The 26,647-nt window shown below is 34.5% G+C and overlaps 2 protein-coding genes across 4 annotated transcripts; one reads left to right on the top strand and one right to left on the bottom strand.

Moving 5' to 3' along the window:
• The first annotated feature begins 2 nt into the window (after positions 1-2).
• Positions 3-7,035, top strand: LOC114380903 (ABSCISIC ACID-INSENSITIVE 5-like protein 3). 3 transcript variants are annotated; one of them, XM_028340020.1, is made up of 4 exons: positions 3-214; positions 526-1,200; positions 1,340-1,411; positions 4,860-7,035. In XM_028340020.1, the coding sequence occupies exons 2-4, from the start codon at positions 538-540 to the stop codon at positions 4,959-4,961; spliced, it is 837 nt and encodes a 278-aa protein (XP_028195821.1). In that variant the 5' UTR covers positions 3-214; positions 526-537; the 3' UTR covers positions 4,962-7,035. The 3 variants fall into 3 exon arrangements, with proteins under 3 accessions (XP_028195821.1, XP_028195820.1, XP_028195822.1); XM_028340019.1 differs by having other exon boundaries at positions 3-388; XM_028340021.1 differs by lacking the exon at positions 4,860-7,035 and adding an exon at positions 3,712-4,301 and having other exon boundaries at positions 3-388.
• A 7,374-nt stretch (positions 7,036-14,409) lies between these two features.
• LOC114382136 (calmodulin) lies at positions 14,410-16,740 on the bottom strand. The gene is made up of 2 exons (XM_028341373.1): positions 16,527-16,740; positions 14,410-15,140 (listed from the first exon to the last, which is right to left on the bottom strand). Exons 1-2 carry the CDS (start codon positions 16,600-16,602, stop codon positions 14,767-14,769), a joined length of 450 nt encoding a protein of 149 aa, XP_028197174.1. The 5' UTR covers positions 16,603-16,740; the 3' UTR covers positions 14,410-14,766.
• Between the last annotated feature and the right edge of the window lie 9,907 nt (positions 16,741-26,647).

The following is a 26,647-nucleotide window of genomic DNA, read 5'->3' as shown; positions in this document are numbered from 1 at the left end:
TTTTCCACAAAATTCCGAATCAGTCCCACATCACAACACAACTCAAGTTTAGACCAACTACCCCTTTTCTTAAATTGTTCCCATTTTCACTTGTGATTCACCCCACAAAATGATGTGTTTCCCTCTGCACTTGCCAACCCCGAATTCATAGGGTCTCTCTCTGTTCTTTCAGATCCTTTTCACATCCCCCCCCCCCCCCCTCCCCTATTTTCAGGTAAAAATCGATGCTGCCCTTTTGCACTGTGATCTTGTGTGATGGTTTTGATGAAGTTGGGTTGATCGTCATTTGCGAATCATAAAGTTTGAATTTTTTAAACTCCTAATCTCTTGTTGTGATGGTGTCTTTCTGAGGACCCCAGAAAGGGTGGAGTGTTGAACTTTTGAAAAGGTTTGGAAATTTGTTTAGGGGAGGAATTTGGGGTGATGTTTTTTTATTTTTGGGTGTGATTGAGTTATAGAGATTCTCCAAGTGCAATGGTGAATGATGTTTTAATTTGATTGTTGCTTTGTGGTTTCAACTTACAGGTTTTGGTTTGAATGGGGATTCAGACAATGGGATCTCAAGGTAATGGGCAACAGTCTCATTTACAGCCTTCATCTTTGTCCAGGCAAGGTTCATGGTATAGTCTCACTCTTGATGAGGTCAATTGTCAATTAGGAGACATGGGGAAGCCATTGGGTAGCATGAACCTTGATGAGCTTCTTCAAAATGTGTGGACTGCTGAAGCAAGCAAGTCTTTGGTGATAGGCGCGGAGAGTGAGAACATGTCGTCGTCTTCCTCGCTTCAACGGCAGGCCAGCCTGACGCTGGCTCGCGCATTGAGTGGGAAGACGGTGGATGATGTGTGGAGGGAAATTCAGCAAGGTCAGAAGAAAAGGTATGGAGAGGATGTGAAAAGTCAGGAGGGAGAAATGACTCTTGGTGAGACCACCTTAGAGGATTTCTTGGTGCAAGCAGGGCTTTTTGCTGAGGCTTCTATCAGTCCAGCTGTGGGGTTGGATACAATGGATTCCTCCGCTGCACAAGGTTTCCAACAGAAAACAGGCCTGTTGTCCTCCCCTTCAATTGGCAGTTTATCGGACACAAGACCGGGCCGGAAAAGGGATGCTCCCGATGCGTATGAGAAAACATTAGAAAGGAGGCTGAGGAGAAAAATCAAGAATAGGGAATCTGCTGCTCGATCTCGAGCCCGAAAACAGGTTTAGCCTTCATTTACTACTACATGGAGCTATTTTGGTTAGCTGAATTGATTGCATTCTTTGGTTGTTTCTTTTACCTGTTGGGAATGTTATTTTGTACCATTGCTTTATTTTTTTTTATCAATGCTTTTTGGTGCAGGCTTACCACAATGAACTGGTTAGCAAGGTTTCCCGTCTAGAAGAAGAAAATGTAAAGCTCAAGAAAGAGAAGGTATTAGACCTCATTCATGCTTCGTTTTCACCACTATGTTCAGCATTCCTTGTGTTTGTTGTATAGGTGTTTGTATTACCTTTTATTAGAAATTTATTGTGCGTTATTTGTGGTTTGTATGCCATTGATTTCTCTTTCTTGATCAAAAAGTTTAGGATGTGTTCTGTGGATTGAATGTTGTTTTGCAACTAAGAGACTGATTGATTGTCATGTACTGGATTTTATCATCCTTGGGGAAATGGGAAGTTGCAGATTTCCCCATATTTGTCAAAATTCCAATATTTTAATATTAATTGAGTAGAATGACATATGAGATATGAATAAAATGATCTTCTGTCAGTTATTTCTTAGTATTAATGTCTCTTGCATTTCAATAAATTGAAATTTGGAATCACTTTAGGTTGAGGGTCAAATGGTACTTTAATTTCAAGCTAAGTGAGTTGTTAACTTCTTACCACAGAGAAAAATAGAAACATGAAATTCTTCACAGCAACATCTGACTATTTTTTGTAAGCCGTACTTACCTTAATAAGTCTCTTAATTCTTAAATATAATTAATTGCAAAAATATATACCATTGAGTACTAGGTTAAAAACTGGACAATATTATCCTGTACTTATATACAAACTCGCTTTCTGCCTGTTTCCAAAATGCTTTTGGCGTAATACTGAATCACTTTATCAGTTGTTTACTATATGTTGATAAAACTCTTGTGCTTTGTTTTATCTTAGCACCTTAAGCTTAAATCTACTTTTAGTATTCTGAGTGGGACTAATTGCACTAGAGTCTGAGCATGTTTTTCTTTACTCTTTACCTGTAGTGTATGGTAATATTTATCTGAGACTTGAGGTTACATGTTCTATTAATGATTGGGAAACCATTACAAAATACTTTGATGTAAATGATTTTACTGAAAATTTTGGTTTCAATAGAGCCCAATGGCCTCAACTGATCTATGTATCTAACCCCACCTAATGAGTTAAGGAATAATTGTTGAAGACTACATCTGTATTTTATACCAACACATGCTCCATCAAAATCTTTTTCAATTATGTATGCTGTAATGCTATGTTTGTTGCATAGGCTCTCATATATATTGCACTGTGAGCAAATGTCACTTTGAATACCTGGTTTCTTGTTTAATTTCTGTACCTCAAGTTTAGTTCACTTGGTCTAATTAAGTATACAACTTAACCAATAGAAAGGCTAACACTTGAAAACGGGTCTACCATTTAATTGGCCAATCCTAAATGGAAACCTCTTTACCAATTTGGTTTTTGATAGAATAGAATGGCATCGTTAGATCCATGTGGCCAACCTACCTTATGGGAAAATGTTTTGGTTGTTGAAATTTGGCACCCCCTATTGCTTATAAGTGTGTATATTTTGGACATAATAGAGCAGCATAGAGGGTTGTAAATGTGATGTATTTGGATGTGAATTTTCAAACATATACCTATTATAATGTTTTACTTTGTGCTTGGGTGGGAAATGAGTATGCCTACTGACTTATCTTTTAACTCACTATAACAATGTTGCTTAACAATGAGAGTAGACATGATTTGGTTGATACCTATGTATTACTTCTTATTAGTTTGTCCTTTTTGTTAATAAACTTAGATGAGTCTAAATAAGCTGCTATATGTTTTTGGGAGTTGGATCGTGTTGTATAAATTATGTATACAAGCTGCTTATTCTAGCTTACTATAGTATTATCCTCTGCTGACTTATTCTATAGTTTAGAAAAAGGCATCGGTAGGTAGTGGAACCATTATTTAAATTTGATCGACATTTCAGTATTATGTTAGTTATGGACAACATGGTGTTTTCCTCCTTTTGTTAATTTGCTACTTAATATTTCATTATTTCTCAGAAATTTTTTCTCAAATTTCAATATTTCATGCTATTTTTCACACACACAATCTTCGTTGTACCACGGCCAATGATTTTATATTAATTCACACCATATTTACATTTGGTTGGTACTCGTGTGAATTTCCATTAACTTAGAGCTTATAGCAGCTGCAATCAAACCAGTTTTAGTATGTACTTCTGTTGTTGATTTTATGCCAAGCTCATTGTATAATATTCTAACCAGGATGATGATTGATGCATTATTTTATTATTTCAAATTGAAAAACTTTAATGGCAGTTATATCACGTGTATTAGAAATCTACCATTCTCTGTCTATTTTTGCAAGATAATTTCTCTTGAACCACGAGATTATATGTTGAAGTTTGATATTAGTGCTACAATTCAAATTCCTGATTTCATATTTTGGACTTCCCCCCATTAATAGGAATTCGAAGAAAGGTTACTGCCTGATCCATTGCTTGAACCAAAATATCAGCTTCGAAGACATAATTCTGCCTTTTTCTGACATGTAATCTGCAATGGAGTTTTCTTGTCATTCGTGTTCTTGATTTGATGGGGACATGTCCAGGATTGCATCATTGCATTGCTCATTGCTGTTGCTACTGCTTTGCATTTGCTCTAGTAGGAGAGTATGCTCCATATCTACAATCAACTAACTATAGGGTACATATGCAGAAAAGGTTTGATGTTAGTAAGTTTTAGCATTTATTGGAAACAGTATCAAAAAATATTTGAGCCCAGTGGAAGCCCTGGAAGGGTTGCCTTTTTGTATAATGGTTATCTGTGTGTACTAGGGCAATTATAGGCAGTTATTGAAAGGTGACCTACCAAAAAGGCTGAAACTAGGTAAGGTAGGCGTTGTTAGCATTTCTGAACTGCAATACTGTATTAGTCTAAACTAATATCTGTCGGTAATTGTTAGGGAAAAATCCAGTTATGAGAATTAGTGTGCTCTGTAGAGATAATTTTCTAGAAAAGATGAAATAGCAAAAGAAAAGTTTGTTTATTATTATGTTTTCCATTGCAGTTTTCCACCTTGAACATGTGATTTATTGTTTGGCTACTCCTTAATTTTGGGAAGAGTTTTCAACCAAAAGAATGTATTCTTGATATGACTTATAGCATGTTTGGATTTCCATCTCCACAACTCAAATGTGGATCACAGAAGCAACTTTTAGTTGCTTTTTGTATATCTTGACGTGAAAATTTGATCAAATGAGGATCACGGATGGTAATCCAAACACACTTAATATATTATAAACACTGCATTTGTGAACTTAACCTAGAAGCCCTAACATTGAGCAAGAATGTGAAGTTTAGTGATATTGACAAAAACAAATAGAAAGTGAGAATGTAACCAAATAATGAAGATAAAAAGAAAAAGCACAAAAGAAAAAGAATGAAGATGGGGAAAGTTAATAATGCATTGGCATGTCATGTTAGGAATATAACTTGTTTTTCTACTTTCATCACTTTTGATATTACCTCTATTAAATGCTTTTTTTTTTTTTTTTAATTTCGTTATGTAAACACATCTCAGTGATGATATACATTTTCATTTTCCCAAATTAGCTATGCTGCTACGTTCACAAGGCTATCTTTGTATACATGTCACTGCTCAAAATCACGTTCAATAACAAAGAAGTACAAAGGCTGAAGATAGTAGCTGATTGACGGGGATCGGAATGGATGAATCACATGCAAACATGAACTATGAGGATAAGGAGTTGAAATACTTGAACATATAGTGAGAGTCACATCACAGCCAGTGATAAAATAAAAGTTGCTCTACATAATAAGAGTATGCTCTGGTTGTTTGCAAATGGTCATTTTGTCCCTAACCTAGGACCCTTCGAACATCACCCTGGAAGACAGTCATTTCTAAATAACAGTTTTATTTTCTATGCTTTAAATGGGTCTTGTCACCATTAAACGCATGGATTAACTAGTGTGAAATTATTCTAGCTTAATCAAAAGTATCAAGTTTAAACCCTTGGTATACAATTACATTAAACACTCAGGAAGAGTTTTACCGTACATAATAGTCATAACCAGCTCGAGCAGACTATACATGTGGTTTATACCAAAAATGGGTCTTGGCATTGGGATATTCTTTTACCCTAGTTGATAGTTTTATTTGAGCTTGTGGTGGTATTTTTTTATAGTATGTTTGGACTTTGGATAATTTGAAAGAAAATGGGGATAATAATGTTTTATTATTATTTAGTTGAAGAAAATGGTGATGGTTCCTTCATTGACAGCTTTACTAATATTCGGAGGGTGTCTTCTACAGTAAAGACAGAGCACAATATACTGGGTGTTGTGGTTGTAATTCCTTTTTGCAATTTGAAGATCATAACAATCGTTGGAATATAAAACTAGAACGGGGATGGTCTATTTTCTCTTCATCTCCAGTCTGAAGTTTGTGCAAAGTGTAAAGGTTCGTGCAACCTACAAATTATGTACTTAAGTTTGAATAGTTTCTGTATTTTCCCATTAAAATAAGAATTTGGAGGATCAAAAGATGAAACCCAAAAGACTAGTGCAAGAACTAGAGACACTTGAAAGGGTTGAGACAAACAAATTTAGAAAAGTCAGATCCATATGAAAAATTTAGGTCTATAGTTCCATCTGGCACATTATGTTATGACTTTTTCTTTACCAACATGCTGAAAGTGAAAGTCTTAACAGTGGTAATGTTTCTGTTGGAGAGTGTTTTAGATCCCCAAAAACTGGTTTGCTTGCTGCGGTGGCAAATAAAAACCATTAGGATTGGCTTGGTGAGGGATTTGAGAAATAAGCATAATGTCATAGGTTTTAATCACTGTTATAAAAAAAAAAGTGTAGCAAATAGGTCAGTTGTAGGAGCACTTCAATATGCTACTATAACTAGACCAGGAATAAGTTTCTCTATAAACAAGGTCTGCCAAATCATGAAGGAGCCTCTTGAACATCACTGGGTGGCAGTTAAAAGGATCCTAAGGTATCTCAAAGGCACTCTCTCATGTGGTCTTCATCTGAAACCTGCTTCTGCCCCTTTTTCCAGCAATGCCTTTTGTGATGCAGACTGAGCCTCTGATCCTGATGACTGGAGGTCCACATCTGGTGCTTGTATTTACGTTGGGCCTAATCTAATCTCCTGGTGGCCAAAGAAGCAGACAATTGTGGCTAGGTCCCGCACAGAAGCAGAGTACAGGAGCTTGGCCTTAGTCACTGGAGAGGTGTCTTCCCTTCAGTCTCTTCTAACTAAACTTGTTGTCCCACACAAGCTCCCTGTCATCCGTTGTGACAACACAAGCACTGTATCTCTTGCTCATAATCCAGTTCTTCATGCTCACACCAAACACATGGAGTTAAACTTATTTTTTGTTCGTGAGAAGGTTCTGAACAAGCTACTACAAGTCAGTATGCTGACATTCTTACCAGGGTTTTATCTCCTAGCAACTTTGAAGCTTTCAGGGCCAAGCTCACACTGTGTGATCCCTCCAATTCTTCTTGGTCTCACCCACCATGAGCTTGTGGGGGTATTAGAGTATTGTTACTCCACTAAGTAAAGTGTATTGGTTTTTACTTAATGGAAATTATCAACTTCAAGCTGTCAGTTTCTGTTAGTCTGTTAGAAGTTACTAACTGTAGTCAGTTAGTAACTGTCATGGTTCGGTTCTGTTAGTCACTCTATATGTAGAATTGACACAGACCTTTGTAACTTGGATTGATAATTTTTCTGATCAATGAAATCAGTTTTACATTTTCTCTCAAACTCTATCAAGTATTTAATACAATCTATAGGTTTTAAGAAATTAAGAAATGGTTTCAGCCGCAACATCGAGGTTTTTGGAATTGCTGTGACTGCATCAGTCACATTTGTGTGCAATTTCCTGCAACATCAAAGATCACAATAGAACCACTACCACAACTATGACCATAATTTAAAACCTTGGTAAACAAATCAAAATAATTTTTTTATTAGGAGTATGTTCGACTAGAAGTTAAAAAAAAATGTTACTGAATATTCTTATAAATGGCAGAATGTTCATAGGTGAAAATGATTAGGCGTGCAGCACTTTTAAAGCTAATATTAAATTTATTGCTTGGGGGCAACATGTACGGCTCACAAATAACTGGTTTACCAAAGCACTGATCCTTTGGAGCATTGAAATGTTAACCAAATGGGTTCAATTCGAGAGTGATGACAGATGTAGTGATGCTGAGATAAATTATGGGGAGACAAATACAAAATGACAAGAAATAGAGACTAAATGCAACACACATAATCAAGCAAACAGAAATTGTGTGTGGTTCTTCATCAAAACTTTTTTGAGATTATTTTTCTTCTCCATGGAATAACCACTAGTTTATATATATATATATATATATAATAGTTTGGGGTGCAGGTAGTATGGGATGAATAAAACACCAGAGCCTCGCTTAAGGAAACAGCATATTGCCCGTAGAGATGAGTTAACTCTTTTGAAATGATCAGGGCCTAGTTTTGAGATACTGACCGACATATTGTCCGCGAAAGATCGATTTGTAGTTTTAGGCTTCTCGTTCAGATACTGACCGACCTATTGTATGGATGACAGTTGCGCCTAAAAGATCCAATCGCATATGAGCCTAATCGCACGGTTGTTATATTTTAATACATCTTAACATACTTTAATCATATCTTATCATATGGTATGTCCAAAGATCGAGCAAATAAGATATGATAGGAAATTAGCCCAAAGAAACCTATATAAAGGTGGTGAAATGGCGGAGCTTGAACAAAAATACCGAGGACTCAAAATAAGATCTAAATAAAAAAAAAATCATACATTATTGATTATTTAATAGTTTCATCCCTTTTTTCTGAACCATTAGTACATAATAGTCTTACCGAAAGTAATTATTAATCTTCAATGGAGATCGTAGACGCACACAAGATTGATATTTTCCTCCTAACATTGAGCATAATATGTATTGATAGTGTAAAACATAATTTTTTGAAGTTTTCACACAATATTATTTCATGACTATCTAGATAGATGTAATTGTATGATTAACATTTAATTTTCAAGAATGTTAATAAAGGCAAATATCACAAGAATGAAGGTTGAATTATGATTTTTAAAAATTTTGAAACCTTTTTTTCTAAAACAACAACAGTATCATTTGATGGTGAATTATGAAAGAAAGTAGATATCAGATTTTCACAAAACAATTCAGATGATAGTTTTAGATCTTATAAAACAATTTGAGATTTTAAATGCAGAAAGTATTATTTGTCCTATCAAGTCATTGTTGGCTTTAACACAAATAAGTATTTGTTTATTTGATTGTACAATGATTAACACTCGATCGTCTTACAAATGGATAGACAATCTTAGCATGTAGTTTGTTCTCTCAAGATAATCAAGGTGTTTTGAATGCTATTCTAAACTTTACAAGAATTTACACGGATTTTTGTACTAAAAGAACTTGAATATGAGTGCTTCAATTGGTTTTTCATCTCTTCGAAGCTTATAGTATTTATAGGTATTCTTCAACAAGTGTTCGTTGTCTCTAAACTGATAATTTTTTTTTCTTAAGCTTGTGTCTGAAGAACGTGGTCATTGTGGCAGTTAATGCTTGCATTAAATGAACATATTTTTGCATGCTGGACAATCACTCTTCTTCGCTAACATGTTGAACACTTTAGCAGAAAACCACTTCCTTTTGCATTACAACAGGTCTTTGAAGCTGGACGTTTCTTTTGATGATGATTGGCGAATTTTAGAGCTTAGACTTCATTTATTCTTCATAGGATACGAAAAATCCTAGGAGAATGTCTCTGTAAAACAAATTTTAGACACAAAGTATTAAATAAAGTCTTTAAATTTCATCTTTAATGCCCTATCAAGTCATGATCTAAGCTTGTTATTGTCTGAAAAATTTGACTGAGACTCGCAAAACATGTTCTGATGGTGCACAAGATGCAACTTCTAACCTTTGTATTTGTTTGTATCTAATCAAAATAATAAAAGGTCCTAATTTGTCTTAAGATACAAATGTCTTTTGACTTAACAATGCATCATATTAAATTAAGAAGAAAAAATATGGAAATATAGGATTGGTCTAGTGGTGAAGGGAGAATGGAAGAGGGGAGAGGTCATGTTTGAATCTCCTTACTAACAACCAATATTTGTTGATATGAAAAGAAGAAAAAAATACCAAATCATTGTGAGAAGAATATGTTGGAATTTTCTATTCCAATAATTAATGTGGGCTAATATTATAAGACAATCATATTAGTTATTTATCATTAGTGGATTTTATTTTATGTGATTAAATTAAGTGAGTCTGTTAGACAACTAGATCAGATAATATGAACCTAAATGACCAGATGTAAGTGTCGGTCCATTAGGGAATAATGGAAATCCTATTAGTTTAACACGCTATAAGAAGACTATGATTCCCAATATACCGAGCTGTCACACATAATTTCTCTTCTTTCCATCTGAAAAGTTACGAAGGTCCTATTGAGAAATAAAAAGGTTTCGGTTCTGTTTGAGGAAGAATCATGAAGTCATCGGTTACGCTGTAGCCGATTATCCATTGTCTCTACAACACCTAAGAAGAACACATAAATAATAAATCACCTAAGAATTCAGATTCTGCTACGTTTGTTTGATAAATCATTATGAATTCAAATATTACTAAAACTTTTCTTGATAATCTAACGTAATGTGTTCCTAGTTGTTATTAGTATTTTATAAGAATCCCTTAAAATTCCAACAAAATAAATATTGATTGTTTGCTAACAAAAACTAACAAATTAACAACTAACATTTATTGATACAAAAATGAAAAAAAAAATCAAATTACAATGAGAAGAATAAATATTGATCATGATTGATTTTATCAGGAATAATCAAAATTAAAAAAACAACTTTTTAAGTGGACACATAATATTAAATCTCGACAAATCATATGTAATTATACGATTAATATTAAATTTTCTCACTTTCATATATAATTGAGTCTTTCATTATGGTAGATGTGAAAACATTAGGATGTTTAAAAAAAGAAATAAGGAGAAAATAATTTTTAAAATATTGGGACTCCTTGTGTTATTCCTCACCTATTTATATTAATCTCTTCCTACTCTACTTCTCTTCAACTAAACACTTCCAATTTTCCTTTTTATTTCTCACTTATTTTCACTCAATGCTTTTTATTTTGATTTATCTTATTTTTATTCTCTATATCAAATACACCCTAAATATTCACACACATATACATAAATTTTTTTTAAGAAAATTAGGGGGTACCACGACTGCCCCTGTCATCAAGAAGCTCCACCTATGGGTCAAACCTAGTAGGAAAAGGCTAATACATTAATGCTCTATGTAGGTTACCTCTAACCCTAATTGATAAAACATTACTATGGAACAATAATTCTTCTTCTTATTATTATTTGTGTTATATTAACATACATTTAAAATTTTCTATTTTAATAAATATATTATATTTAGTAAATAATTAATACAGATAAAAACATCAGTATGTTTGTATATTTATACAAATATTTTATTAATGTTAATAAAATTCATGGAGGGGTAAAGGGGGGAATTCGAGAAAAAATACAGGTGATCGATGTAAGAGTAATAGCATGAAAAACAATTAGGTGATTTTATTGGGTCAAATAACTAAGCGGTACTATACACTATTCATTGAAAACATACGGATACGATGAGTATAATTTATTTTAATTTTTTTTTTATATAGACTAATGATTAAGATGCAATAATCTTTCTCAATTGATCCATTGATTCATGAATCCAATGGTGTCATATATAATAAATTTGATTTATTAACCATGTAAAAAAAATTACAGTACGTAAAATTAAAAAATGTCAATAAATGTGTGATTGAATGGTTCAATGAGAGTGTTCGCACATTTAAAAATGCACTATTTCAACCCAATTATTAAGTAGTATGATTTATTTATTATGAATCTAAAAAGTTTTAATAACATGTTCACTCTTTTTATTTTTTCTAAAGATATTTTCATACCTAAACCGATATCAAGGTATCTTTGCTCGTAAACTTATTCACTTCATTTATTGTACACTCACACTCTTAATTTTGTTAACTTACTTTTTGTCCCAGATAAATAAATAAACATATAGATACATAGATATGACAATGTTTTAATTTCATTTAGAGGACGAAACATCCATCTTTGACGAGAGAATGACCTCTCTTATACCTCCTGGAAGCTCCTCTAACAGCAGTGTAGATGCTAGGTTTAGCTCTTACAACATCTTCATTTGTCTTCTTCTTCTTTCTGTTGACAGCAAAATATACTTTGAATAAAAAGTACCCTGATTGGTTAAGCTTTCACACATAACAAGAAATGCATCATGCATAATTAAATGATTAATGGCAAACTTTTTTGACATCTAACTTTTGCATTCAACTTGCTGGCTATTTAGGGTAGCTATAGGTCAAATTGTATAGTAGTTGGGAAAACTTGTATCCAAATTAATTATATAGAATCAAGCTGGTACTGAAAATTGTCATATTAACCCGATCAAATCCAATTTGTTTTAGGTCAACTCAGTTGCACAAAAATGCTAACAACTTTTCAAACCTCTTCTAATTTTCTTAAAAAAAAAAAAAGAACCTGAAAGTGAAAAGGAATCCAATCAAGTCAAGACCTGACGTGAATCAGTTGGGTTTTATTTTTTTATTTTTTATCTGGCCTAACATAATTATCTTTAAGAAAATTCGAATTAGGTCAGATCCATATTTAGTATTCGCTTATGTATGTGGGTCAGTGTTAGAAACCAAGTTCAGATTCGAAAGGTCGAGTGCATATCAATCATAAAACATGATGCTAAATGTCATCTTCGAACAAAAATCATGAGATGCTATCCACTTTATTCTCGTTCTTAAGTTTTGTTTGGGGGCCGTTTTGTTTTCATTATGGATATTAGGCTTATTGTTAAATGTCTTTGTTACATTATGTTTTCTAAAAAATATTTTGCTTCTTTATGCTTTTAAAATATATGATTTTAAATTTTTTTTGATATTCCATTAGAAATATCTTTATAAAATGACTAAAATGATATATTTTGAAAACAAATAATTAAGATGAAAATTTTAAAACATTTGCATCAAAACAAAATAAGTGTAAAACATAATGGACTAAAAGTGACACTAAATCATTTTAAAATTTAAAAGAATAATCATCTTTAAAAAATTGAAAAAAATAATCAAAATAATATATTTTTAAAAGTTAATATGTCAAAAAGTAAAACAATTACAATGCAAAAGTGTAGACAATTTGTTCTTTTTCTTTTGGATGAATTCTTTTGGCCACTTTCCACCACCCAAGTGCTTTAAGCCAGTGATGGCAGCTTTATTCCATGAGGCCAATGCGTAACAACTAAAGAGACCATGATATAACCACGTTCATGCCAAACCATGTTTGTTCTGTCTCCACCTAATGCTTTTATGTGACGTGGTGACGACAAAAGTTGTGTACCATTCTCAAGCATCAAGTGATTCAAAGAGAGCGCACAATGAAAAGGCACTAGCGAATCCACACTCGAGGGTGCTTGATGCATTACTTGTAAGATGGGACATAACGACAAGTACCCATACAACATTCCCTTAGCATTATTTCATGATAGAGATTTGGATACAAAAACAAACTTATTTAATTACGTTAATTGAAAGAATTGCCAACTTATAGTGACTCAATATCGGCTTGTAGTGATTGTTCAAACTAAAAACGGAGAGAAAGGTGTTATTTGCAAAGAAAAGGGGTGGAAGCATCCCATAATATTAAAGTAGAAGTGTGTTGCAAACAGCTTATTTGAGTGCTTATAAGTAGGAATTTAGCTTATTTGAGTGCTTATGAGTAGGAATTTATACGGGATGGGTTAAATCGGATTTGATTAAATTTGTTATCCAACCCGTTTAAAATTTTGGGTGAGATTGAATCAGATTTGTGTAATTTTATTGACAAATCCAATTCAAATCAACCCAATCATAAACAAGTTTAATCAAGTAGGATCAATCAGATTTTCAACATTTAAAAATTATTTTTGATTTTGTAAAAATTCATTTTTTTAGAATAATTTGTTTTTGTCTAACATCTTATAAATATATTATGAATATATAATGACTAAATGTCTTCCAAAAGAAACCAAATCGTGACTATATTTAATTAATAAAATAATAGTTTTAATGTTAATACAAATATTTCTATTTTAGATAGAAATAAAATTATATTAGCATAACCAAAAAGCCTGTTGTTAATTGGCCTTCCTCTGTAGTGCAAGTTCTTGTTAAAAACCTCAAGAACCCAAGTGAATACCCTCCAGCAAAGATGCTCTAAGGAAATTTTTAATTGCATTTTAGTTAATAAAATAGTTATAATTACATTGGTTAAAATTTTGGTAAACTGCACGTTCACGTGAAATGTTAATGATTTTTTAAGCCTAACTAAAAAGACTGTTGAGGTATAATTGGCTAAATCGTACGAAAGCACGGGGATGCGAATCATGAAGAGATCTGGGCAAAGTAAACCATGGTTTGGTGAACTTTATAACTAATTGAAGTTAGGACCCCATCAACCGGTGATGAAAGCAATGTTTTCACTGAATAATGCCTCCCCGTAAACAAAAGCCTCTCACACACACATTCCATTAGACTTTTTAATAAAAACAAATTTGTGCATGTGATATGAATATTATGGTGCCGTATGACTCAATTTATTTTCTCTTCTCCCTTGAAAGGAGATATTGATATAAATACATTTTCTGAAAAACACTTGATAAATTAGGCACATTAGTATTTTTTTTAATAAGAAAAATGCATTATCTCGATTTTCGAACTTCAACTTTAAAATACCTTTTAAGCAAAAATACAGTGCTTAATAGTTTCAAAATAGTTTAGATAATAATTCTGTAACCGGATGCCTAACTTCACATTCGGGAAAGGAAGAAGGAGGCAGGGTCATTAATGATTGTAAAATGTTGGATCATTAACAATTGATGAAAACAGTGAGCATAACAAATTCCACAATTTAAACCCAAGCAGATTGCATTGAATTCATAATGATCATAATAACAATCACATGGCAAAAGATATAAAATATTAACAGCATTAGCCAACCACATGTAAAAAACACAAATGCATCCAATTGTTCTAGGTTCATAATAATAACCAAAAAATAAATATGAAAATGGAGAGTAACAAAGCATGGTGAGACACAGCTAACCGAAGCTACTAAAAACAAGGAACAAAGCAAACAAGTAGGATAACTAGGGAGCAGAAGTAGTACCAGTTAAAGCAAACAAGAAAAACAGACACTCAACTAACAAAAGCTAATAACCCCAAATCAAGATGGACCTAATGGAAATAGAATTCTCATCAAAACTTATCTGCACTGTCCCTCTTCTCTTTATATGCTTTTCAAATTTAGGTTATGGTTGAATGGTCCTCACTTGGCCATCATGACTTTGACGAACTCCTCATAGTTGATCTGTCCATCACCATCGACGTCGGCCTCGCGGATCATCTCATCAACCTCCTCATCGGTCAGCTTCTCCCCAAGATTTGTCATGACATGGCGGAGCTCAGCTGCAGAGATGAAACCATTCTGATCCTTGTCGAACACACGGAAAGCCTCCTTAAGCTCCTCCTCGGAGTCGGTGTCTTTCATCTTGCGAGCCATCAGGTTGAGGAACTCTGGGAAGTCGATGGTTCCATTGCCATCAGCATCAACCTCATTAATCATATCCTGCAGTTCTGCCTCAGTTGGGTTTTGCCCTAGTGACCGCATCACAGTCCCAAGTTCCTTAGTAGTAATACAACCTACAGAATGTTACAAAATTGTTAAACACAAAAAATACTATTCACTAAAGCTGACAAATGAAATACAGGACAAAGTTTTGAAAACATGAAGGAACATAAAAAAAAATCAGTTATGTTGAAAGCAAAGTTTCAAAAGAAAAAGATAATTTGCAGCAGGGGGTAGTATAAGCAAGAAAAGAGATGAACATTATCAATTTTTCACAAGCTATATATTTGGTAACAATTTTTCACAATGCTTATTTAACATCGCGGACATGTTGTCAAAACAGGAGAACCCCCACGTAAAGATATTCTGAGTGTCAGTGGGAGTAGGGATTTACCTATCCACTGAGACACTCACAGCAAAAACATCCCAGAATGTTACAATTGTAAAAAAAAAAACTCAGTCAATGAAATCCATATTCCAAAACCAAAACACAAGAATGTCTAGCTAAAAGAAACCAAATAATCCAATCCTCCACAAAAGATCCGGGTACCCTAGTTCATCACAATAAATATGAACACATGAAACACAATCACACCCTACTTCAGTTGCCAAAACAAACACCCATTTAAAGGGGCAAACTAGCACATTTCTGACTCAATAAATCACAGAAAACTCCTACGGAAAAAACAGATCCTCAATTTCAAATGCACCAAGAAAGAAAAATGCTTTCCCCAAAAAGTATAAACATTCAAGCACATATCAATAATGTCGATCCCACATTCGGATCAGAGACACGCACACAAGGCTTGTCATCAACCAACCCAACAACATGGCAACAACAGATCCACTACCCAGAACACTATGCAACAAGTCAACATTCCATTCTCAGACATCACAAAAACACAAATCCCCAAATTAAACACAACAAACTGCCACCCATAAAAAGCAACCTCTCCCCCTCCCCCTCTCACTCCCACTCCCACTCCCACATTCAACCTTCCAAATTACAACCCATAACACTAAATTCCAAATCCACAAAAACCATTCTAATTTTTCACACGTGCATCAAACAACAAAAAGAAAAACCAATTCGAAGTCCAAAACACGCTAAAAGTGCATTCCCAACCAATCCCACGATCCACATCCACCCATACCCAGAATCATCATCACACACCAAACATCACCACATGAACAACCACAAAACCACGATAATCGAAGAAATTTCAAAATCAACGTCCACAAGGTCAAACAAAAACGAAACCCTAAATCAGCCAGAAAAAAAAAATTCACCCCCCCCCCCCCCCCCCCCCGCAAAAAGAATTAAACTTGTTTGCACGTAAACAAACACGGAACATGCATCAACAACAAACGAATAGCAGAAATCAGATCTAAGAAACACGAGAAAACTCAAACGAGGGTTCAAGAGAGAAACATAGAGAGAGGGATCTGAAGAGAGAGACCATCGCCGTCCTTGTCGAAGAGGCTGAAGGCCTCCTTGAACTCGGCGATCTGGTCGTCGGTGAGCTGGTCGGCCATTGGAGGAGAGAGAGGGGCGTTTGGCGAGCGAGAAAGTGAGGGAAAATGAAAGGGAAACGCAAGGAAAATATGAATGTGGAAAACAAGAACATGAGGATATATATATATATATATATATTCATTCCCTACAACACCCTCTTCCTCGGTCTGAATCTTCGAATGCTAGCCTTAATATATTATTTTCCATTTTTTTTTTTTGAAAAAAAAATGAAGAAAGTAATTCTTCTTGATACATGCTTAAAAAACTAAAATTTGCACCAAAACGAACACAAAGCATGCATAAAAAATTTCCCTATTACAAGATAAATTATTTTCTTCACTTTTTTTTATAATAAAAACAAGGTGAGTAAGTTACATATTGAGGATTAGGAATGACAATGGGTAGGATCTGAATAGGATCTTATAGTATATGTATTTATATTAATATCTAAGAATAATATTCGTATCCGATCCATGTCTGAGCGGGTAGTAATTTTAATCTTTATTTCGGTTTTTGTTTATTACTTATATACTTATACTGGTAACCCACACTTTACTTACATATAAGGTTAATAATAAATCAATGAAAAATTAATTAAAATAATTACTATAATTATAATAAAAATTCATTCTTAAATAATTCAAACACAACATTAAAATCATACATACATAATATTGATTTGGTCAAACTCAAATCATAAATAAACAAAATTATAAAGATAATCATTTAACATAATAATTATTAAAGTTAATTTTTTAATCGCTTAACAAAAACTCCAATTAAATGTATTTTCCGCTCTCTAATAATATTAAAAACTTAGAGTATTAGTTACAAAAAACAATTATTTTTAATTGCAAATTATATATATATATATATATATATATATATATATATATATATATATATATATATATGGCAATGGGGCGGGGCGTGGACGAGTATTGTCTCCCCAATCCCTGACCCCGACTCCCTACCATGTCTCATACCCATACCCGATACCCGATGGTTAAAATTTATTGTCCCATCCCTGTACCCGTTGGGTATCGGGTATCTCCGACCTCGTCCGGTACCCAATTCAAATTAGAACAATAATTTTTTTTGTAAAGAAAATATTAAAAATTTGATTTTAGAAAAAATAAATTGATTGTTAAACATTTATTTTTAACTACTTATATATCAATAAATTTATCATAGCACATGTGTCTACAAAAATCGTTAAGAAAAAATGTTAAATTATGTAAAAATTCTAAAATAAAATCAACTAGTTATAAAAATTCTAGGCCTTTTGATTAAATTATGCAAAAATTTTAAAAATTAAGTGGCGGGGCGGGTCTGGGTTCGGGGTCGGGACGAATGTAGTAATCCCATACTCGTACCCGTACCCGACTTTTGATTATCGGGGAAAACCCAAACCCGAACTCATACCCGATCAACTCGGGTATTACCTGTCAAAGTCGGGACGAATTCGGATGGGTATCCACGGGTACGAGTTTTCTTGTCATGTATATATATATATATATATATATATATATATATATATATATATATATATATATATATATATATATATATATATGAGGTGAGACTGGTTAGGTACTATAGTACCTATAGCCACACCCATACACATGTAAATTTGCAGGTATATACTTGTCCCGTACTCATCCACAATATTGTGGGTAATTACTCATCTTGCTTTGCAGATTTTTTACGGGTACAGATAAGGTTCGAGTACACTTTGTCATCTTTATCGGGAATTCACCAAAATAGAGGTACTTACATATAACCGCCAATAATGTACTCATATTGGTAGTAGGAATCGAACTCATATTCTTTGGGTATATAAGTACGTTGTTTATTAAGTGAACTAACCTTTGTTGGCCTTCTTCACTTATTTTGTATATGTAAACAAGATTTTGTTATTATTGAGTGTGTGGATCAACTAGTACGCAATTGTTCCAACTTAATCAACGATTTTAGTATTGTAACGACTCGTCGTCGTTACATGGAACTAGAAAACTATCTCAAGCAAAAGACATTATTTATTTAAAACTCTATATTAATTTAATTATGAGAGTACTTGTAAGCTTTTTGCATTTTAAAGGCTCAAAAGCTAAAACGCAAGATATCAAGATAAAATACCACATGATACACACACACACACACACACACACACACACACACACACACACACACACATACACACACACAACTGAAATATCACGTGCCCTATGGTACTCATGTAACATCACGATCGAATCACACCAAAATGAGAGGGATCTAGAGGTTGTGTAGGTATGAGGATATACAGTTGAGGAAGAGGAATTAATTGGTATTATCTATACCAATAAGATGCATATACTTTTCACTTTTCAGTAGCTTATCACTTAAGAACTCCACATTTAAGTATGCTTGACTTGGAGTAGTTATGTGATGAATGACCTTTTAGGAAGTTTTCCAAAAAGCGTAAGTGAGGACAAAACATGCTGAAAAGTTCCATGTTGGTTTGTAGGGACAATCATTGATCCTAGAAGCAATTAGAGCAGGTTATGGAGGTCTTGAAGGGTTTTGATCGATGGAGGATTCTTACCAACAAGGAAGTTAAGTGAAATGCTATCATGTGAAGTTTCATATGTTGGATTAAGTGGCCTCGGAATAATTAAGAAGGGGGGGTTGAATTAATTATTAATGTGTCTTGACTAATTAAAAATTATCCTTCTTAATATCACTAGATTCAATTAGGCTTTATTACTAAGTTATGAGGAAGTAAAGAACAAAAACAATAACCTAGACAAAAGTAAAGCGAAAATAAAAGTACACAGCGGAAATATAAAGAGTGTAGGGAAGAAGAAGACAAACACAAGATTTATACTGGTTTGGCAACAACTCGTGCCTATATCCAGTCCCCAAGCAACCACCGGTTTTTGAGATTTCCAATAACCTTGTAAAATCCTTTACAAGCAAAGTTCCACAAGGGATGTACCCTCCCTTGTTCTCTTTGAACAACCAAGTGGATGTACCCTCCACTTGAACTGATCCACAAGAGATGTACCATCTCTTGTTCTTAGTATTACAACCCAAGTAGATGTACCCTCTACTTGTACCACAAAGGATGTACCCTCCAATGTGTTAAGACAAAGAATTCTTAGGCGGTTAGTCCCTTGAATCTTTGTAAGGGAAAACAAAAGATATCTCAGGCGGTTAGTCCTTTGAAATATTTTGTTTAAAGGGAAGATGAATAATCAAAAGAATTCTCAGGCGGTTAGTCCTTTGAATCTTTTGACAAGAGGGAGAAGGAATGAAAAGATAGCACACTTTTGTTTTCTGTAGAATTTCCACTTGCAGAAAAACAAAGTTTTGAAAAAAAAGTTTAGAAAGCTTTTTGGCAAACAAAAAGCAATGGGCAATGGTTAGAGAAAGATTGTGAAAAAATATTGTTTTGAAGAATATATTATATCTTTTGAACGTGTGCCAAAGTCATGCTTTTATAGACTCTTCATGTCTGGTCAAAGAAACCATTGGAAGAGTTATGACTTTTGAGAAAACCATGTTAAGAATTATAACTCTTAACTTTTTCTTCAAAACTGTTCACTGGTAATCAATTACCATAATGGTGTAATCGATTACATAATGTATTTTATGAAAAGCTGTGACTCTTCACAATTGGATTTGAATTCCAACGTTCAGATTCACTTGTAATCGATTACTAATATAGTGTAATCGATTACACTATTTGAAAATCATTTTGGAACATTGCAAACCATTCGAAAACATTTTGAAAACCAAACTGGTTACTGATAATTGATTACTGATAACTAGTAATCGATTACCAGAGAGTAATCACTCTGGTAACTTAGAAAATTTGAGAAAATTCTTTTGTAAAATAAAACTATGCTATTTGGTTTTTGAAAAATTCTTTTAATACTTATCCTGTATGAAGTCTTGAATTGTTGCTTCTTGATTTCTTCTCTTGAATCTTGAATCTTGGATTGGATTCTTGATGCTTGATCTTGAAGTCTTGAATCAATCACTTGGGCTTTTGGCATCATGACTAGATGTGCCCAATCAATTTGTCGGCCGATATGAAAAGCCCACATGACTATTAGATCTTCTTCAGAAACCTATGCAAGGTTTGAAGATCTGGGGAGTAAGATACAGACAATTAGATAATGGAGGATGCGGCTTTCAAGAGCCAATGAACCGGCAAGCAGTCTTCCGGTCATATCCGCTTGGTTGGTGCAAACCAACCGGCGGGCATCTTGCACAGAAAAATCAAACTTCCAATCATCATCTAGTGCACCTTCAAATGGCACACCATCACTAGACAATTTGGTCAAATCATAGAAGAGGGATTGGTTAATGACAATCTTTATCCCATAGACCTCAGAAATCAAGGTACTTTCTTGAATTTCAAGGTTAGAATAAAAGGCTTTTACTAATTCAGAATACACAGGCAATTTTAAAGACATAAAGGGAATGGGATTTGAGTTATGAAATGCTTGAATGCATTTGAAACTCTCATCAGAAAAGAAATTTATATCTATGAACTTAGGGTCAATGATAGAACGAGAGGAGAAGAGGTTTATGTACTATGTATGTTGTTCTTCCGATGAGAACAATGAGGAGGAGGAAATGGAGAAAGGAATTGGAGTATCTTGAGCCTCGGAGTGTCGTTGGCTTCTACTTGAAGAACCCTTGCGCTTCTTCGATGGTTCCACCATTTGAGAGACTTATTTGAAATTTCAATCGGTTGAAATGAAAGAGGATGAAAAAAGATGTATTTTGGGCTTTGTGGGACGTGATTTGGATAATAAATGAGTAAGTTATGGCAGAAAGAAAATTTGGGAATGAGGGTTTTGCTAGAGAGACAAAGTTGCAGTTTCATGAATTCTGAAATTTGAATTTATAAGCAGCATGGACTCATTGTAATTGATTACATCTTTTGGTAATCGATTACAATTAGCCTGCCTCATTGTAATCGATTACACATTGTGGTAATCGATTACCAGAGAACATTTTTGCAGAACTAAGTGCTGAATGAATTCTTAGGGTGAAAGGATTTGAAAAGGGGTCAAAATACTTTATATCTAAAACCTCTTATATGAAAATAAATAAATAAATATATATATATATATATATATATATATATATATATATATATATATATATATATATATATATATATATATAACATAATAGATTTTTGAAAAACTTTATGAATGAATTTTTAAGCAAGTAATTCACATATCATACTAAAAATCATGCAAGAATCATAGACATCATCAAATATTTGTTTAAAAATTAGACTTCATGCTTTGAGAAAAGAAAAATACCTCAATCAAACATATAAGAAAATATTCTCAATAGAAATTAACCAAGACAAACAAATAAGATTTTGTTAGTCATCATATAAACAAGTTAATTGAAAGGAAAGTTTCAACCAACTTAATTTAAAAGAGAATAGTTTTGATGTTACCTTTTTCATGATTTAAGTGCCTAGATCTTCAAAGATGGACGTCAGACTTTTGCTTTTTGCTTAATCTTCTTGAGAGATGTTCTCATCGCTCTCATAGTTCTTGGATAGAAGGTTAATCTCCTTCTCAGAACCATCGGATGAGTCATTGTCATCCCATGCAATATACGCCTTCTTGGATCTTCTTTCTTCATGACTTTTCTTCTCATTCTTCTTAGGCCATTGCTCGTTTGAGGGGCAATTTGCTTTGATGTGACCAAGTTGGTTGTACTTGTAGCATCTAAGAGTTGGAGAGTCTTCTTGGAATCTTTTTCCATGGTTGAAATTTTGATGCCTCTCAATTCTTCTCTTATTGACAAATTTGTGAAACTTCTTCACAAAAAGTGAGAAGTCTTCTTCATCTTCATTTTCTTCTGGTATTGAGGAGGAGGCTTTGAGTGCTATGCTTCGTTTCCTCTTGTCGATTTCTTCATTTTGATTTAGTCGTTGGAGTTCCATCTCATGTTCCTGTAATTTGCCAAAAAGGGTGGCAAGAGACATAGAAGAAAGATCTTTACTTTCAGAAATGGCAGTTACCTTGGGCTGCCATTCCCTACTTAAGCATCTCAAAACTTTATTAATTAAATCTTCATTAGGAAAGGTTTTTCCTAAGGAGGCAAGGTGATTAACTATGTGTGTGAATCTTTTCTGCATGCTTTGGATGTTCTGATTAGTGTTCATCCTAAATAATTCATATTCATGTGTAAGGGTGTTGACTCTAGATCTTTTCACATCAGTGGTGCCTTCATGTGTAAGTTGGAGAGTATCCCACATCTCCTTTGCATTTGAATAGTTTGACACTCTAAAATATTCATCTATTCCTAGGGCAGAAGTAATAACCTTCTAGGAAGTTTCCTAACAAGTGTGTGAGTGACAAGAAAGCATGTTGAAAAGTTCCATGTTGGTTTGTGGGGACAATCGTTGACCCTAGAAGCAACTAGAACAGATTGTCATGGTCTCAGAAAGGACTACTTGCGGAGGGTTCTGATCAGTGGAAGATTCTAACCAATAAGAAAGTTGAGTAAAGTTTCACCGTGTAAAGTGTCACAGAGTCGAGACGTCAACAATTAAGGGTGTTACACTTGACCTATAATTTACCATCTCTTAAATAATCTCTAAGAGAAATTATCATCAATTTTAACTCGTCTCATCCAAGCCTAAAACAACAAGAAGCATGATTGGTTTATATTCTTTAGTTCCTTTAATCTCCTTTAAATTGAGTTAGCTCTAAAGGTATTCTCTTCTAATGGCGAATTAGTCTTAGGTAATCTATGTTCTCTTTCAAGAAACATAGATGTGGCTAATTAAATTAACCCTTACTATCGTGATGCTATGTTGAATTAAACCATTTGCACTCTTTACTTTTTCGTTTTATCCACCTAGGATTAATTCTACAATTGTGAACTAAAACCTAAGTTCTCCTCTCATGGTTCTAAGATCTTTTTGTTCACCCCTAATCGTCTAAAATCATGCAAAACAGTGATCAGACATCTAACATGTATAAATTACAAAAGGAGAAGGAAAAAGAAGGAAGGTGTTCTTCTAAGAAAGTTGTAAAAAAGGAGAGTCATTTTGCAACAAAATGAGATATTAAGAGAGCTCTTCTTCTCAAGCAATCTTTCTACCTCCTCCTTTCAAGGGAGACTTCCTTTAGCACTGCCACAATTCCCTCACTTAAGACCATTCCCCTAAAGGTCCAAGAACTCTTACAGGAATTTGGTGATGTATTTGCCAAAGAAATACCCCCTGGGTTACATCCTCTTAGGGGAATAGAAGACCAAATAGACTTAGTCCCAGGAACAAACCTTCCTAATAGGCCAACTTATAGGACTAATCCTCAAGAGACCAAGGAGATTGAATCCCAAGTTAAGGAATTGTTGGAGAAGGGCTGGGTCCAAGGGAGCCTAAGTCCTTGTGTTGTGCCTGTGTTGTTGGTGCCAAAGAATAATGGTAAGTGGAGAATGTGTACAGGTTGTAGGGCCATCAACAACATAACTATGAAGTATAGGCACCCCATTCCCAGGCTTGATGATATGCTTGATGAATTGCATGGTGCAAATATATTTTCTAAAATTGATCTTAAAAGTGGTTATCACCAAATAAGGATGAGAGAAGGTGATGAGTGGAAATCAACTTTCAAGACCAAGTTTGGGTTGTATGAGTGGCTAGTGATGCCTTTTGGGCTCACTAATGCACCAAGCACCTTCATGAGGCTAATGAATCATGTCCTAAGGGAGTTCATAGGTAGGTTTGTAGTTGTTTATTTCGATGATATCTTAGTCTATAATAGGGACCTAGATGATCACTTAGGACATCTAAGGCAAGTTCTTTAAGTTCTTAGGAAACACACTCTCTTTGCTAATATAGATAAATGCACCTTTTGTGTCGATAGTGTAGTCTTCTTAGGTTTTGTGGTTAGCAAAAATGGGGTCCATGTGGATCCTGAGAAAATCAAGGCCATTCAAGAGTGGTTTACCCCAAAAAGTGTAGAAGATATTAGGAGCTTCCATGGGTTGATAAGTTTCTATAGAAGGTTTGCTCCTAATTTTTCTACACTTGCTTCACCACTCAATGAATTGGTGAAGAAGAATGTGGCACTCACATGGGGTGAGAGACAAGAGCAAGCCTTTGCTTTGCTCAAAGAAAAGCTCACCAAGGCACTTGTTCTAGCTCTCCGTGACTTTTCTAAAACTTTTGAGCTAGAGTGTGATGCCTCTGGTGTAGGTGTGGGAGCTGTGTTGTTGCAAGGTGGGCACCCTATTGCTTACTTTAGTTAGAAACTTCATGGTGCCGCTCTCAACTACCCCACATATGATAAGGAGCTTTATGACTTAGTTAGAGCCCTCCAAACTTGGGAACATTACCTTGTTTCCAAGGAGTTTGTTATTCGTAGTGATCATGAATCACTTAAGTACATTAGAGGGCAATGCAAGTTAAACAAGAGGCATGCAAAATAGGTAGAGTTTCTAGAGAAATTCCCATATGTTATCAAATACAAAAAGGGAAAGACCAATGTGGTTGCAGATGCTCTTTCTAGGAGACACACATTGCTTTCTTCCCTTGGAGCTCAAATTTTAGGATTTGATAACATAAGGGAATTGTATGTTTCTGATGAGTACTTCTCTCCCATTTACGCTAGCTGTGGGCACAAAGCCCAAGATGGATTCTACATTTCTAAGGGGTATTTGTTCAAGGAGGGAAGACTTTGTATACCCCGAGGATCCTTTAGAAAGTTATTGGTCAAAGAGAGCCATGAGGGTGGGCTAATGGGGCATTTTGGAATTGATAAGACTCTTGTCTTCCTCAAGGAAAAATTCTTTTGGCCCCATATGAAAAAATATGTCCAAGGTATTGCACTAGGTGTGTGGCTTGTTTACAAGCCAAGTCTAGGGTGATGCCTCATGGGCTATACGCACCCTTACCCATTCCATATGCACCTTGGGTATATATAAGTATGGACTTTGTCCTTGGGCTTCCTAGGACCTAGAGGGGTGTAGACTTTATCTTTGTGGTGGTGGATAGGTTTAGCAAGATGACACATTTCATATCATGCCACAAGGTAGATGATGCTAGTCACATGTCAAGACTTTTTTTTAGAGAAGTTGTGAGGCTTCATGGTTTGCCAAATATTATTTTGTCTGATAGAGATACTAAGTTCCTTAGCCATTTTTGGAAAACTTTATGGGCTAAACTAGGAACTAAGATCCTTTTCTCCACCACTTGTCACCCACAAACTGATGGGCAGACAGAGGTAGTGAATAGATCTTTATCCACATTGCTATGGGCTCTCCTAAAAGGCAATCACAAGTCTTGGGATGAGTACCTTCCTCATGTGGAGTTTTCCTATAATAGGAGGGTTCATAGAACTACTAGGTAGTCACCTTTTGAAGTTATCTATGGGTTCAATCCTCTCACACCTTTGGACCTAATTCTCCTTCCACTTGACACTTCTTTTATACATAAAGAAGGGGTATTTAGGTGAGAGTTTGTGAAGAAATTACATGCAAGGGTTAGGAACCTAATAGAGAACCAAACGAAGGTGTATGCTGCTAAAGGCAATAGAGGAAGGAAGGAGTTGGTGCTTAATAAAGGGGATTGGGTTTGGCTCCATCTTAGGAAGGATAGATTTCCTACTATGAGAAAGTCCAAACTTAGCCCTAGAGGTGATGGCCTTTTTTAGGTCTTGGAGATGATCAACAACAATGCTTATATGCTAAACCTCCTAGAGGAGTATGGAGTTAGCAACACCTTTAACATTATTGATTTGGTTCCTTTTGCAGGCTAGACCTCCCAGAGGAGTATGGAGTTAGCAACACATCATATAATCACACTTTGTGCATGTCCTTCATGCTTTACATGCCTCATGACATCTAAGCACACTTAGTGGAGAATCTTGGACTTGATCTTGGATTAGTGGGTTGAACCATATGTGGAAGCAAAGCTTTCCAAGTTTATTTTGATGATGCCAAAGACTCAAGTCAAGAATCAAGAGTTAAGCAAGTATCAAGAATCAAAGAGTCGTTCAATCAAGATTCAAGATTAAAGTGAAGATTCAA

This window comes from Glycine soja, chromosome 13 (genome assembly GCF_004193775.1).
Source record: "Glycine soja cultivar W05 chromosome 13, ASM419377v2, whole genome shotgun sequence".
NCBI classification, from domain to species: Eukaryota; Viridiplantae; Streptophyta; class Magnoliopsida; order Fabales; family Fabaceae; genus Glycine; species Glycine soja.
Note: the sequence above shows the minus strand (reverse complement) of the source record. Positions and strands in the feature narration are given on the sequence as shown.

Coding starts and splice junctions, on each gene's coding strand:
- LOC114380903 (XM_028340020.1), top strand. CDS start 538: ATGGGGATTCAGACAATGGGATCTCAAGGTAATGGGCAACAGTCTCAT. Junction 1,201..1,339: donor GATCTCGAGCCCGAAAACAG/GTTTAGCCTTCA, acceptor TTTTTGGTGCAG/GCTTACCACAATGAACTGGT. Junction 1,412..4,859: donor TAAAGCTCAAGAAAGAGAAG/GTATTAGACCTC, acceptor TTCCCAAATTAG/CTATGCTGCTACGTTCACAA.
- LOC114382136 (XM_028341373.1), bottom strand. CDS start 16,602: ATGGCCGACCAGCTCACCGACGACCAGATCGCCGAGTTCAAGGAGGCC. Junction 15,141..16,526: donor CTTCGACAAGGACGGCGATG/GTCTCTCTCTTC, acceptor AACATTCTGTAG/GTTGTATTACTACTAAGGAA.